This window comes from Neopelma chrysocephalum, unplaced genomic scaffold, assembly GCF_003984885.1.
Source record: "Neopelma chrysocephalum unplaced genomic scaffold, ASM398488v2 Primary Assembly neopelma1_67, whole genome shotgun sequence".
NCBI lineage: Eukaryota > Metazoa > Chordata > Aves > Passeriformes > Pipridae > Neopelma > Neopelma chrysocephalum.
In genome coordinates this window covers 7319710-7335727 of record NW_020897726.1, presented here as the reverse complement: position 1 = coordinate 7335727, position 16018 = coordinate 7319710, and the positions used below count along the sequence as shown (strand labels likewise).

General features: G+C 33.1%; 1 protein-coding gene across 8 annotated transcripts in view; it reads left to right on the top strand.

The window, feature by feature from the left end:
- The window catches only part of DGKB (diacylglycerol kinase beta), a 394620-nt gene that overhangs the window by 162316 nt on the left and 216286 nt on the right, over nt 1-16018 (top strand). For 6 of the 8 annotated variants that reach the window (XM_027684707.1, XM_027684708.1, XM_027684709.1 and 3 more), the window contains 3 exons: nt 7298-7330; nt 10900-11016; nt 15384-15457. In XM_027684707.1, the coding sequence (XP_027540508.1) occupies nt 7298-7330; nt 10900-11016; nt 15384-15457 (224 nt within the window). The remainder of the gene's footprint in view (nt 1-7297; nt 7331-10899; nt 11017-15383; nt 15458-16018) is intronic. The other 2 variants (XM_027684715.1, XM_027684714.1) reach the window with 1 other exon arrangement.

Below are 16018 nucleotides of genomic sequence, written 5' to 3'. Positions count from 1 at the left end.
GGTTTTATCACTTATTCAGACTGTACTTACCAGAAACTGTATAGGCAGAACACTTCTACATTTTACATCTTTTATAGATCCAACTTCCCAGAATAATGAAGTTATTCTTATGAGCAGTTTTTGCTTGGGATGCATATTGTATATCTGCAATGCTGAGGTCTCTGATCTAAGCCGGAGGTTACCTAGAATGATGACACTGGTCTTGCAGTAAGCTATGCATCAATATTATGGTATATTTTATTCTGCAATCGTGGACAGTAAATTTCTCTGTCCACAAAAACAATAACTCAATTCAATGAAAATAAAAATGCATGCTATGTGTAGGTTGTATAGAAAAGAGCTGACCATTTTATCATTAAAAAAGAGCTTGAGAATTAACTTATGTATTCACATACTAAATTGGATATTTTATGCTTATAAAAGTCATAGCATCATCATATTCATAAAAGAACAGATGAGTGGTCCTCTTTAAATATATTTCATAATAAGAGTGAGAAATGCTTGAACTTAAGAGAGAATAATTTTTTGCGGAGAGGAAAAACAAGAAAATATACCTCCTAATCTTAAACCAGTTTCTGATCACTAGGAACCATAATATTTTTGCCTATTGTAAATTAATTATTTTCTGATTACTTCATTTGGCTGTTTATAAATCTGCAAATGAATGGATGCTAGACTTTGGAATTATTCCATTGCTCTCAATGAAGGTTAAGCAATGGAAACCTGGTTTTAATATTTATGAAATATTTTTAAATATTTTTAAAAGTCATAAGAGCAGTTTTGTAGTTTGTATCGTATTTTGGTATCATCTGGACAAGCTCTGATTAATAATTGTAAAATATTATTTTAAGTTTGTTGGATGATTACATTCTGCAGTACGTTATTTAATTTTCAGGATTTTAGGTCATACTTTAAAAGTCAGCATTTGGAATTTATGATTTTGTTATTGGGCTGTTTTCATTTTAATGCTATTTATCGTTCGCCATTGTTATAAATGGAATAAACCTCAGCATGAAATTTCATCTTCAATTATATTGGTGTAACTCCATTTTCTTTTCAGGAGAGGAAGAGGAATAGAGGAATTAAGATTTTTATTCCACAATTGGAGTTTAGTTAAGTTGTTTAGAGGATATGTAAAACCACTCTAGAGTCATATCACCCTTGAATAGGTTTGTTTTATCTCCAAATTTTGAAGGCATAAGCAGAAGTAAATATGTTTTCCTGTATCAGAATCATATTACTAACAACATAGCACAAGACATGTATTTCAGCACAATGTATATTGTTAGGAATGGAAAATGTATTTTACTGTGATTTAACAGGGACTTAAAAATTTTGTAGTATATTTGTTCATCTAGCAGTTTCTTCCAAAAATGCATTACAGTCTGGAGTTTACTTATGTTACAAATAGTATCTCAGTGACCTAGCTAATAGGAATTCCTTCTAAAAGTGATTGGTTATTGTGTATATATTATTAGTGTTGATAATTTTCAATTACTTTCTCCTATTTCCTGTTATGGGGATTCCTTTTGAGAAAGGTAATACTTCAATGTATGTGAAACAAGCACTCTCAATAATGACAGCAAAACTAATGAATGTATCTGTCAAAATTGTCTAAACACGAGTGTTTGATAATAAAAATTCTGTGTTTAGACATATCAAATCTGATATACCTGACAGTGTAAGGGTCTTTCACCTAAGACACAGATTTAGATTCAATAATCAGCTGAGCAATAAAATTCTTGCAATGCCACGTTTATGTGAAAGGTAAATAAAAGTAGATAATCACGATGCTTGCCATACCAGGCTTATCCTTGAGTATTTTGAGGTGTCAGAGAAGAATGTATTTTCTTCTCCCATAGAATAGGTTATAGGAGTTGTGGGAAAATAGCAAGATGAAAAATCTTGTATCTTTGATCTCCTAAAACTGTTGGCCCTCCCTATCATCTGTAACTTTGGAAGTCCAGATTTCTTCCAGAAAATTGCAGAGTTCATCTCAGACCAAGATGCCTTCTCATAAGTTTTCCTTCAAGAGTACGGGCTAAATCCCTCTCATCTTTTCTCTTTTGCAAAACTAAGGGCATTCATACTTTTACCTTTTTCATCCACCATGTCTCATGTCTCATTTCTTCAGTTCTTGTGAAGTCCAACCTCAATGATTTCTACAGAGATAAAGGACTTTTTTCATAAATTGCATTTCACAGCACCGTGTACTATACCATTGCTACCAAACTGATCTCTAAGCTGCAATTTGTTGTTCAGGTCTGTATCATCTCAGTTTTTCCATTTCCTAGGTATCCATTAATGTCCAAAATCACTATTTCAGCTGTGAAAAATAGATTAGAAAAATACCCTTTCAGATTGGGTGACACTCCCCTAAACACAGCCATCTCAGTTCAGGTGTCTATTCTCAACTACTCATTTAGGATCTCTTTAGACATAGGAGAGATTTCTCTAAAATAGAGTGACTTCTAATGGCTGGAGAGAGAACCGAGATGCCTGATCATCTGAAAGTTAGATGGTAAATAAAGGGGCTCCCATCTTCAAAACTGCACAAAATAGAACTTATCAAATGTTATTCCTAAATATGATAAGCTGCATCATCAGCTGAAAATGAAACAACGGGGAAACTCATGGAGTTGATACTATGTACATAATGAAAGCATGACATAACTGTCTAGATTCGATGTCTTACAAAGATTTTTAATATCTCACTGCAGTAATTGTAAATGTTTTAGTAAAATGTGTCCTGTCAACTTTAAAACTAGTCTGTTTTACTTTTCTGTTTACCATATATAAGGCTTGTTGTATGGTGAAGTTTTTTTGTTCAAGTTAAATGAGTTTTGTTATAAACCGTGTGTGCAGATCTCAAGTGATAGTCTTTTAATAGATGTCAGATACACTTTAATGTTACTCTCTTTTATTTCAGTAACATTTTAATTAATTCATACTGATTGAATAAATGTACATTGAGACTTGTTTCCTAATGAGGGCACATTTAGAGGAAAGGTTTTGCATCATTCTGATATCCTGTGGGTAATTATATTCTAATTATATGGTGGGGGGAAAAAGTCTATAACTCAGTGCTGATATTGTTCATTGGACCCAATTAATTATATGCACATAATGAAAGTTCATGATAAGGTTGACTGGCAGTGAGTTTAAAAATCTTTAACTCAATTGAATCCTAGCCTACCAAGAGCTCAGAATTAGATCATAACCAGGTTAAAAACTGGGTATTGGAATGAGATGAGTGAGTAGTGAAGAAAAAAAGATTGGTCTCTGCTCATGATACAGGTTCTCTCCCCCACCCCCTTTATAAGGTAGAAAGGGAAAAATGCATTTTTGCTTTTTCTTTTCATGCCTGCCTTTACTTTGCTCCATTTATTGATGAACACGTAGCAAGTTCTAATTCATATTTATGTTTGTAGAAAGATAATTAGATTTTCAATTTCCCACCAAAATAGATACAGCCTTGGTTAGTGATGAACCAACCAATAAAAACTTACTATTTAATAGATGTGTATTTATTCCATAATACCTGATGATTTTGATTCTCCTGTTGTTTATGTGAGTTTTACAATAAACTGTTTTTCACTTAATTTCTAACATTGGTTTTGAAAACTGTGATTAAAACTGTTAATTTTGGAACAAAAAGAAAATTATAACATAAATTGAAAAACATAAGGTACTCTGCTTACAATGTGAGCATTACCATGTGGCAATTACCACTGTCTCTGTAGTAACCAGTTTATTTTAAAGGTGGAGGCTCTGATATAATATTGAAGGCAAGAAATTAAAGAAATAAAATTTAAAATTGAGTGCACTTCCTTATGTTTTAATTTTCAACTTGATTGTTTTGCTTTCTGGGAAAAATGGGTCATCATGATAAGTTTGAAACAACTCACATTTTGTTTCTTTCCTCTTGTAAATTAATTTCACTTTTCTTTTGTGTAGTAAAGTTATTACAACCTTTTAGGACAAAATCATTTAAGAATAAATTCAATCTGATTCCAGTTTGGTTTTGTTTGGCATTTTATTGTCCAAAAACATAACTGGTTTATAACTAGTTCTTTTTAAGCACATAAACCAACATACACAGCAGATTACAAATGTTTTACCTAGGAAATACGCCTTATGCAACTTCTTTATAATCTGTAGCTTCAAATTTTTGTGTAAATATAGCATGTTGACATGCTGGCAAAAAAGTAATACAGAATTAAAGTTGAAAATACTGTTTAAGAATTTTCTTTGACTATTTGGTATTTAGAGATAATACATAGAATAGCTAATGGCTATATTGTAATTGCAACATTGTTCAATAGATATTTTTTTCCATGTCTGGTAATGTGTTTTACTAATACTATTTTTCTGTGAGGTATGTAGATGCTACTCATATGGGAAAGCAGAGTTGTAGAGAGAGAAACAGGGAATTAGCAGTTACTGGTTGAAGAATGAGCTTTCTTAATCCCTTTTCCAGTTTTTAATCCTAAAATGATTCTTCTGTTTTTATAATAGTAGAGATCAGTTTTAGCTCAGCTGAATCCAAGCTCAACATGGAACAGAGAAAGTCAGTGCAGTGTGTAAGCATCTTTACGAGCAACTCAATCCTTTGAAGTTGAGTACTAGCCTTATTCTGGATTTCTGAACAAAGATACTATAGAAAAACCACGGTTCATTGAATATAGTGCTTGGGGCAGGGTGGGGGGGTAGTTGAATTTAAATCTGGTTGTTGAATATTAAATAATGACATAGTGATTGAAAAAGATTTAAAAAACAAAACAAACCGCTTTTTTTCTTTTCAGTTGTTGTATCATATTGCAACGTCAGTTCTCTGAGAATCTAAATCAGACTTGAAATATAATGGTGTGCTTATCTACACTAAGAGCTTTTTCATTTCTTTGAAGTCAGAAGGAAATTAATAATTGCCCTGGAGGAAAATGTATCTTCCTAACTAATTATCTGTTCGGCAAACACTGTTCAATGTTAAAATAATAAGATGCTGATAAACTGAAATGGCAGCCATTCAATCATTTTAAGTTATATCTGGTTGCCTGCCCACAGCTCATCACTACAGTCTGTCTCTAAGTTTATTCCTTATATTCTCTCCCATTGGAGTTTAACATGGTTTTATTTTCAAAATTCTTTTCCAAAACTTTTATCTTTCTTGGACAGTGTATATAATCAGGTGCTATAGCCCAAGTTCATTTTGAGTTGTAAATCAAGTTAAAAATCTTGGGCCCTGCTGTTGCATGTTGATGCATATATTGAATCGACACAAGATACAAGGCAAGTTGTCTTTAGACAACTGAATGAACTAAGGCCGTAATCCTAAATGAGAAAGACTTGATTGTGATTTGATGTGTAATTCTTTACATCTTTCTAATAAACTAAACAAGCAAAACAAAGTATATATATAAAGTTATCACGTAGTAGCTTGTTTAGAATAAGGAACAAGTCTTGCAGTCAGCAGTTTTAGAAGGTATTCTTAAATGACATTGTCTCCATTCCAGCGTTGTCTTTTTGCATGTATTTTGGCTACTAGTATTAGGGTCACAAAATGCCTTCTTCATATTGAAGGCATTTTTTTTCTTAGCTGCAAATGTTTCTAACAAGACAGCTCTCAAATGAATTAGAAGCCTTATCTTTCCTTTATAGTATGGGCATGTGCAGCTCACTGGACAGTATTTTTGCTAGAGAAGTAGTTGATAATCTTGTCCACAGGATGACTTTTTCTGCCTGTGGATCTAGGGCTGAGTATTGTGCCACAACTCTGTTAACCTTCAAGACAGTATAATGTGGTGTCCTAATACTGGCCCTTTTAATTAGCATGTACACAGGGTTAGAGCTGGAAATGTGGAGAATTTAGAAAGTAAATTTTCAAAATATTTTAGCACGTCTGAATCGCAGTTACTTGGATCTGATGTCTAATAGATATTGCAGATAGATTGCTCCCCATGGTTTTGGGGTCGTGGTGATGTGGGGTTTTTTTTAGTATTTGGTTATTGTGTAGCTATGGACAGAAATTGTGTGGTATGGGATTTTTGTAAGGAGGGTCTTGAATGCCAGATAAGTTTACAAAATTACAATCTAGGAGTACTTATTCGAATGTTATTATTATTATAATATTAATAATAATCTATTGTTATTATTATTATATCCTTGGAGATTCCCATGTCATTAAACAAAATAGCTCTAAGGAATAATGAAGTAACCTTCCTCCAAGTTTCTTAAAAAAGATCCCAAAGCATCAGTTTGGTATTCAAGTCACATATTTAAACTTCCATGGCCTTCATCCTGCAAACATTTGATAATATCTTTACATGGTATTCTGTTAATTCCATCTGATCTTCTATGACCAAATTTCCCTGATCAATATCTTTCAAGTTCAAGTTTTGGAGTTCTAAAATAAGATTTTTTTAAAATAACTCTTTCAGTTTATGCTTATTAACATAAAATTTGGTTCTCTCCTTATGCACCCCCATCCCCAAGTAGGGTATATGCTCCATCTGAATGTACATATTATAAAAGAAGTAAATATCATACAGAAGAAATCTCAAGTTTGCAGTAGTTACCTGACAAACTGTGTAATGTTATTAACCATTCACTAATGACTTTGCAATCCTGTTAAATGTATAAGTAAATTGTAGTTTCATGTTATAAAATAAATTGCTTTAAATCATTTCAGCTGTATAGGAAATAATCCTGCAAAATAGATTTACAGTTATTGATCAAAAGACAAGGTGATAAAAGGAATTTTTGTTTCATTGTCCCAGCAATGTCAGCAGTTAAAATGTAAAGAGGTAACTTTTAGTAAGGTTTTAGTTACTATTCATCTGTTTTATTCTAAAAGCTAGTAGAGTATGATAGTGTTTTATGTAAAGGAAAAGACTGTACTTCTATAAAAGGAAACAGTAGTTGTAGCAGGAGGTGGCTTTTTTTATCAAGATTCCTTGATTTGCATGAGGATTCAAAGACTTGAAATATAAAATAAAAAAACTCCCCAGGTAGCAAGTATCACTTTTTGCTATTCAAAAGAATAAAGTCCTCAGGTTTTCTAATATTTTTAGCTGGTGCTGAAATGATCCCACACCATACTTTCCAGAATATAAATTGTTAATATTACAGCCAAAACATTGGGAGAGTATGCTTGTGCAAACGTGTAAAAAAAAAGCACCCTGTATGTTTGTTGTTAAGTACAAACTGCTGCAAGGTAACATTTCTTATGAACATTGTCCATGCCCTTTGCCATCACAGCTGTTCAGTGTTGCAGCCTAACATTCTCTTTTTCCAACAGACGCTTCCCACATTAGGAGGTTTGCTCCCTGAGGTGCGTAACGGGAGACATCCATGAACACACGAGTACTAACAGATCATGATATTGTACATTCTTTTTGCTATGAAGTGCATTTTGGGGCTGAACTGAAAATCTAGATATTACATTCTCTGTTATTATTTGAAAGGCAGTGTCTTATTTATCAATTATTTTCTTATTTGGATAAATATGGGATATATGCAATTGAGTAGTTCTTATCTGACAGTGGAGCAATCCTGAATGGTAGAAGCTCCAGTTAATGGCTGTTTGACTGCGAAGTGGGAATTCAAGGGGAGAAAATAAGGCATGAGAGGTGCAAAAATGGGCGGAAAAAATTTTTGTTGTGCTAAGTACAATTTTGAAAGGTATGTGCTCTGACACATACCCAAAGAACAGAAAAGCTTGATTCTTTGAGCCATCAAAATGTACAATAGCGTCTAAACTGGTGTATTTTGTATCTCTATCAACCTCATGCATGTCCACTAAACAAAATAGTTCACAGATAAATGATCATTTTGTATGCTTTATTTAGCAAGATATTAAATACAGCACAACTGTTATAGAAACATTTCTTACCTTGAAAGATAAATGTTTGCATTTTATAAAACCATTTTATTACTGAACGACAAATTTTTCCTAATGTTGTTAGAATTTGTACGGTATTATGCACAGATGATTTTGTTAAGTTGTTCTTTTCTCATTTAAAAATTACATTGTTTAGTTTCTGACACTGTGATAGCTTAGTAATGTTATAGTAATATTATAGTTCCCAAAAGTAAGATATTCAAAGTCAGTTTTCTATTCCATACGTAAAACAAAGGGTTTATGCAAGAATATTTAAAGTAGATTTTTTTAAGGAAGTGGTAGATCTTTTTGTGTTCCATTAATAGATTTATTCATTGGAATTATGATACACATTATTATGTCATACAAGCTGTGTCAGATCCTCACTTAGTTTGATACATATAGAAAAATTGTAGGATATATAACTCTAGGAAATCTAGAATCTCCTATCAGCTTCTTCAGAAATTTTTCAAAGAGAACTGTTGGTAGAGATGGTGACATTTATTGTGGTATCATACTCATATAAGATGGGTGATACAAAATACTTTATTTGTACTTTCTTCAAAAATTACCAGTGAAGAAAGCAGAGGTTCAATGATAATAAGGTCAGGTATACATCTTTGATTATTTTATTAACACTCTAGACAATTCTTTCTAGAGTATCATCAAGATGCTTTTTCCTTCATGTTGTGTAAGGTACATGGTCTAATCTTGTGTTGTCTTTGCCTGTGAGTCAAGCAATAGTTTTGCTTATGGGACAGGAAATATAAATTGGAGAAGGAATGTTGCTTCCATAATAATGCAGCAGTCATAGGGCCAAGCCAGCTGAGGGTATTTGCTGCTATTTGTATCATGCTGGAACAAAAACCCCAATATCCAAAACTTTGCTTTAGGTAATTGTTACTACGTTTTGCATTTAAGTGATTAAAACCAGCAGGTTTGAGCACTGTTCTCAGCAGTGTATAAATACTTTTCCTGTAAATAATAGCATGATATATGCAATAAGAGTTTTAGTGCTACACTTTATAAATAGGCCTCTTTTGAACAATTTTTTTTTAACCTCCCTAAATGCATAAACTCAATGTGCTGGATCTGTTCCTTTCTGTTACCTTTTCCTTTGAATTATCACAAATATATTCTTTACCTTGAGATTTTCCTAAAGTTTTTAAAATTTGCTCTCCATTTCTCATCTTTGTTAGAAATCAGCATTTTTACTAGCTGTTTCTCTGCTTTACTGACATCTGATTTGATTTTTGAAGATATTACATTATTCATGAGCCAGTTTTGTCCACAATGTAAAATCCTGTTTAACAATGTATACTTACTTTTTATAAGGTAGTGTCTTTTAAGGGTAGTTATTCACAAAGTTGTCTAAAACCCCAAAGGAGCTTCTTAAATATGTAATGAAGTGTAAAGATTCCTTCATACTGAAGTATCTTACTTAATGCCAGGTATCCTTGGCATTAACCAATACCACTGTGCAGTAATGATTTGTGTTAGTTCAAAAATGTTACTGTGGGTGCCTCATTGTAGTTCTACTTTCTAAATAATCATCAATAAGTAAGTACAGAGTTGGTGATTTCTTAGGCAGTGATATGTACAGCATTTGTCTGTGTTTTAAGGGTTAGGGCTGAGGCGAATACCTCTGATTGCTTCTACCATTTTCTCTTTAAAGAATGAATGATATTGTAGTCTAGACTCTTGAACCTTCTCTTGAACTGATTGAGTTACTCAAAGCATCCAAGAGCTCAGTTAACTAACCTCCTAGTCATCTCACTGCATACAGGAATTTGTGCAGAGATCTACTTTTGTTTTTTCCTGTGGCATAGGTTTGTCAGTCCTTTTATACAAAATGCGATCAGATTGCCGCAGCACCTGGCTACCCAAAGCAGCCTGGGATGACCTGCATCACTATTTGCATCAGGACTAGATTGAGTCTGCATCAGTCTCCAAGCTTAAAGAAACTAAAGATGGTATAAAAATGGTCATGGTTCACATCTGTGTTAAGCTGAGTTATTCCCTTCCTGCCCAAGAATCTGTGTCAGTGTTTTTTACCAGTAAAAACTGCTCCAGAAAGAGTTTTGTGGATTAATTGCTAGTGCAATCCCTAAGGCATTATCAGAGGTAGCACAGAGATGGGTTTGGCCTGGTATGGAACAATGAACTGCTTACTGAATGCAGTTGCAGGGGGTGCAGGAGAGTCCTTCATGCTACTTTCTAGTTCAGCAGCTTTGTGCCAGCCCATTCCCCTGACTAGTTGAAAGCCTCTTCGCACTTGTGAAGTGAGGAAAGTGGCTGGGGTGCAGTTGGGACTGGGGACATCAATTCTATTTTATAAACATCTGCTGTCTTAATTTATGGTGCATTTTTTGGACAATCTAAAAGGACATGCTGGGTACAGGTTATAAATAGAATGAGATACAAAGAACAAGGATTTTTTTTTCTATTCAGAGTTTTCTGAAATGGCCTGATAACAGTTGAAAATCTGATTACAGCAACATACTTCTGAGCTTTCCTCTTTCAAATAACCCTCTCATTCTGCTGTGTATCAGCAGAATTGATTATGGTACATTTAGACCAGGTATATTTTGCTAAAGTGGAAAAGTACTTCGGCGCATCTAACTCTGCTAGCAGTTAGGATGAAATTTTGATAAATTACTGATCTCTTATCAATTACATTGTATGATTTGCTTTCAAGTTTCAGAATGCCACCCTGGTGATGTCAGATTATCTTTTCACATCATTACATTAGTTTGTATTGTGACTACACACTTTTAATCCATCTATTGCCTAGTCATTATGAAATGTCCAGGCACATAGATAGATACTATGTGAAGTGGCCAAACATTGTGTATTAACTTGACTGGGATCTCATTTTCATTAAAGCAGAATCTGACATTACTCACTAGTCAAAAAACAACTGTGTGGAGGTACAGTCTCAATATCAGTTGTATAAAATACAGTTGTATATATAATGTGTTAAAATGTTCAGTTTTCTTCTTTTCTCTTCTTTTTTCAAGGAAAGACAGGCAACAGTGAAAAAAGAAAAGAGTTGCCCCCAGCAAATGAACAAACTGGGAGAACGGAACAAAATGCAAAGAGCAAATTCTGTCACTGTAGATGGACAAGGTCTTCAGGTGTGATTATTGTTATTTTAATTTTAAGCAGATGTTTGTAGGTATGAAAACAATGATAGACTGAGAAATCTTAAAGTGAAATATACATTCACTCTTCCAATATTTCACTTTTATATATTTTAAAAATGCAGTAGGTAAATTCTTCCATCAATTCAGGAATCCTGTGGTGCAAATCTGCTTCTCATGTCAATGTTAGGATTTCATAAGAAATTAAGGGGGAGGGAAGACTAACTATAAATCACTTCTACTGTAGGATGAAGCTGAACTAGTTTGTTTTGGTATCTGTCATACAGTGTTGTGTAATTTACTTTATGAATCTATGTCTTGATAACTGTTCACTTTTCTCATTTGGACCTGTTAATTAATAGATAGAGTAAACTTCAAGGGTGTAATTTGTGTAGGTATTTCTACGTAGCGTATTTGGCATATTGGCATTAACAGTGGAGAGAAGCAAAGTGTTTTCATTACTAGCAATATCTACAATAAAAATGGAAGGTTTTCTGCTTGAAAGAAAAACTTGTGTGTGTGTGATGAGCTGTTCTAGGGCAGTGACTTACAGGCATGCCAGAAGTTCTGCCTGAACTTCTGAGAACTACTATGAGTAGTTTTGAGTGAAATTAATGTTCACATGCATGATGCTGCTGCTTGATTTCCTCAGGAATTAAATTATCATCATGATAACAATGTGATAATCATTTAATATACGTAGTTGTCTGTTATTTCTATCTTTTGATATGTCGAGCTTCAGTAAAAAGATTCCCTTACCATATATAAATTGCTTTATGCATCATAATTATTTCAAGATATAACTTATTGTGTCAGCATAAGAAAGCTTATTTTATTGTTTCATTGTTTTAGGTTAGTGAAACCTTCTTGTTATGACAACACAAGGAAAAGAAAAAAACCCCAAACTAACTTCAAACCCGAAAAACAAACCCTGAAACCTATGCAGTCACATGGCTTCTCCATTGATGGTGTAGTGGGACATTACAGCAATCATTATCTATTGCTTTCAAGATTCTCTTCCTGTACTTGTCATTCTCACAGGCTTCATTGCCACCCAGATTGTCTGTGACAAACCATGGAGCAAAAAGACCAGAGTATTAATTGACAGAAAGCTCAAGTTCTAATCAGGCACAGTGTGACTAATAAATTGGTGCTAAAGAAAATGCATGGAGTGTTCTAACTTTTGTGTGATATACACGCAATCCCATTGAACCAAACTGTTCTGGACAGAGAAACATCTTTACTTATGGGCATAGTTTATTTTCAGCTCTTTTTCAAGTGTCTGTTTTCCACTCATGTTATGCAGTGCCTGGGATATAGTACTTGGTCTGTTCAGCAACTCCTAGCATGACTGACTCTTGCACACACAACCTTAAATTATTAAATGTTCTCCTTTAAGGTAATTAGGTGACAAGATTTTCTATAAGTTTGTCAGTGTGATGCAAAACTTATGTTCTATCTTCTCTCTCCATGATAAATCGAAAGCCTAGGATTCATCGTTGCTTTTATTTATTATGCTTGAGATGGAGAAAAAGAGAGTGCAGATTAAGATGGTAGAATTATTATTGAATGGATTTGAGGTGGTTTTTGAAGTGCTTGGTATTTTTTTGTAATGAGACATTTGTAATGTAGTACATGATACAGTACTGGTAATCATGGTGATAACATTAGAAATAATTCTGTGAATAATTTTCTCTGTTGGATTAAATTGGTTTTGAATAACAGGAATTCATCTTAGCCTCAAATACTAAATTTTTGACTGGTAATAATATTAAGACCTATTTATTGTGAGGGCTGAGTGAGTCTTGAAGGATGCCATAGTGAAAGGATGGATAAATGAGAATGTTAAGGTTTTTTTCACTCACAGATTGTATAATTTTGCAACTATTTTCACGAAGATGTAAGGTGCCATAAATATCACTGGTAATTAATGTTAGCATTTTTCCTAAAGATGGTCTGGAGAAAAAAATTCTGTATCTGATCAAAGATACAGAATTCTCCCATATCTGGCATGCTACTGTAATACTCTGATTCTGCTGGCATGGTCTCATTTTAATGATTTTCAGTAAGCTAGGATAGTTTTCATAAAACTTAATCAGTGTGTTAATTGCATTTGTTTATGATTTAAGTTCCCAAGGTAACATAGATCTTCGTACTACTCCTGTTAGACCTCTGTTTTCAATATAGGAGAAACTATATATAAATGGTCCACTGCTTATTTCTTTTTCTTTTTAATTTTTACTCCAAGTCACTTGTCCTATAACTTCATGGAGATTACCTTTAAATCATGCTAGATTAAGGCTTGACAATGTTGACCAATTTAGTCTAAATCTTTAGTTGCATTTTTATTATATAAAAATACTATATGTTATCTGGAAAAGTAATTTGGAAAAGCTGTAAAAAATTAGTTAAAATTTATTTTGGAACTGAGTGGAATACAGACTAGTTATTAGTTTTTTGGAGTTTTTTGATGATTCAAAACCTTCTGCTTGTAATAATATGGTTGTCTTGAAATAAAAGATTTAAAATAGAAATAAGTCCATCATTTAGCTTTTGTTGAGAAAAAGTATCAAGACCAAACCTTCCTTCCATCAGACAGCAGTGAGCAGATAACTTAGTGGCAGTGGAGGTCTGCACGACTAAAAGACAATTAATCATAGTTAAGCACATTCATCTTGCTTCTTTCTAGCTAACCAGCATAATGATCAGGATTATTATTTCTAATTAGAGGAAGTAATAGATCATGTATAACCTTAAGATGAGTCTCATTAATTAACCTGCGTCCTAAGGGATTTCAGTAGGTATTCCATCTCTGTCACAATGAGCACCATTGGTTTACACTTAGTTCACAGGAACAAACATCGTGGGAATTGGCTAAATAACTAAAATTGATTACAAGAGTAGATAAAAATTAAATATATGACAAACTTCACTGTATTCTGCAATTTGATGTATGTTTCAACATGCAGCACTTTACTGTGCCAGAAGGTGATACTGAGTTGGTTTTATGCTAAGTTTAATTCCACTGGGTTTGTGGAGTTTTCCATTATTTTTTGTATGTATTGGAACAGATTTGATTCTATTATTTGTGAAATCATGAATGGAGTTAACACACTAGTGCTTAACAATTCCTACTAAAAGAAAAGTGCTTTTAGATGCCTGTAGGATTATATGCCTATGTCTATAGGATGCCTGTAAGACTTCTTAGCTGTAAAGTTTCTCAGGTTCTGCCTTAAACTGCATTTTATGAAATCTTCAGCTGAAGAGATTTCGTTATTTCAGGAGTTATGAATAAGGATTTGGAGCAAGGCCTTTCAATGTATCATTTTGAAACAGAGATGGTCTAAGCTTCATCCCTGAAGTTGTTAGTGCATGACTTTGGAGGTGTTGACTTTGAACTCTTAATATACTTTCAAACATTCTGGAATTGATTTATGCCTAAAAGTGATAATTTTTAATATGAATAGTCTAGTTGAATGGTTTAAAAACAGGTATTAGAGAGAGATGTAATTTTTTTATGTTCAAGTCTGTGGAGTAAAGGCAGTGAACACACACATATCAGAGTGCCTGAAAAAATAAAATAACACTATTGCTTAGAAGGAAGGTGTTAGTTTGTAAAGCTAAACATTAATATGAATGTGTAAAACTTTCCATGAACAAAAGAATTAAAAAAAAATTTGTTAGAAATAATTGTCTCCTTCAGTATATCCTCCTCAATGTTCTTTCCTTCAGGCTTGCCGTTCTTCTACATGATTTCTCCTGTGGTTTTTTATGTTTACCAGCTTTCTCAGGCGTTTAGAGGAACTCTTTATTGTTATGGTTGCCACATTTTAGAAAGTGTGTGATTTCATGTCTTATCAAATACTGCAGGTTTCTATAATTTAAAAAAAAAAAAATTATTCTGTCAAGTTTAAAATTCCATATAGCTATATTTGACCTTCATAGTAGAGTGTCATTTCTCACCCCAAAATACAATTTCTTCATAGCTTTTTTCCATAGGAAATTACTGTCAGAATAAGTCATGCCTGTCTTACATCCATCAGTAGAGAAGAAAACTTTAAATGAAACATATACATATATATACATATGTATATGTATATATATATATCTTAATATTACAATGGAATTATGGGTTTAAATGGTACCACAGCTGTAAAACAGATAGCATTAAAAGAGAAGTCACTTGCAAGTTTTGACAAATTAATGAAGTGAGGATTATTGCAAATTACAGTATTACTTCCAGCTGGATTACATAGCATAACATAGAGTTTGCATTAAGCTTTTTGTTTTCTGTCTACTATAGGAAAAAATGAATGCAACACACAGCATTAATGAGTGGCTGTGTTATTCCCTTCTTTTAGATCACTCCAGTTCCAGGCACTCATCCACTTTTAGTTTTTGTCAATCCTAAAAGTGGTGGGAAACAAGGAGAAAGGTAAGGTTTTTTTCTTTTTTCTTTTTTTCCCCCTCTCTTTCTTTATTCTGATCTCTGTGAGAGAATTTTAAAAGTTTGTACATGAGAAAAAAATCCAACTTTTTATACTGTTATGCCTCACATTTGAACATCCTATATCCCTGTAGTAATGAATTCTGCAGTTACAAACTAGAATTAGGTCTATAGAACAGTTTTGTTTCAAATTGAAAGAAGTAGCTGTGTTCAATGCATGGGTTTGTGGGATTTGCATGAAGATGTGAGTTGTTATATTTTGCATTGAAACTTTGAATTGCTGACAGTTTTCTTTTAATCTATGTAATGATTTTACAGACATTACAGTAATTTAAATTAGAAACAGTATTCCATTTTCTAATATATGACTTGCTTTCTAAACATTTAGCAGTAGAAGCTCTCTTACCTCTCCATAAGATTTCCTACAAAGAAATCATTTGATTTTCTTAGAGGGTAAGCATTCTAACAATCCAGTTAAAATATTAAAGTCCAATCACACAAACTTAAGAGACATAATAACTTTACATATGTCAGTAATTACATTCATTT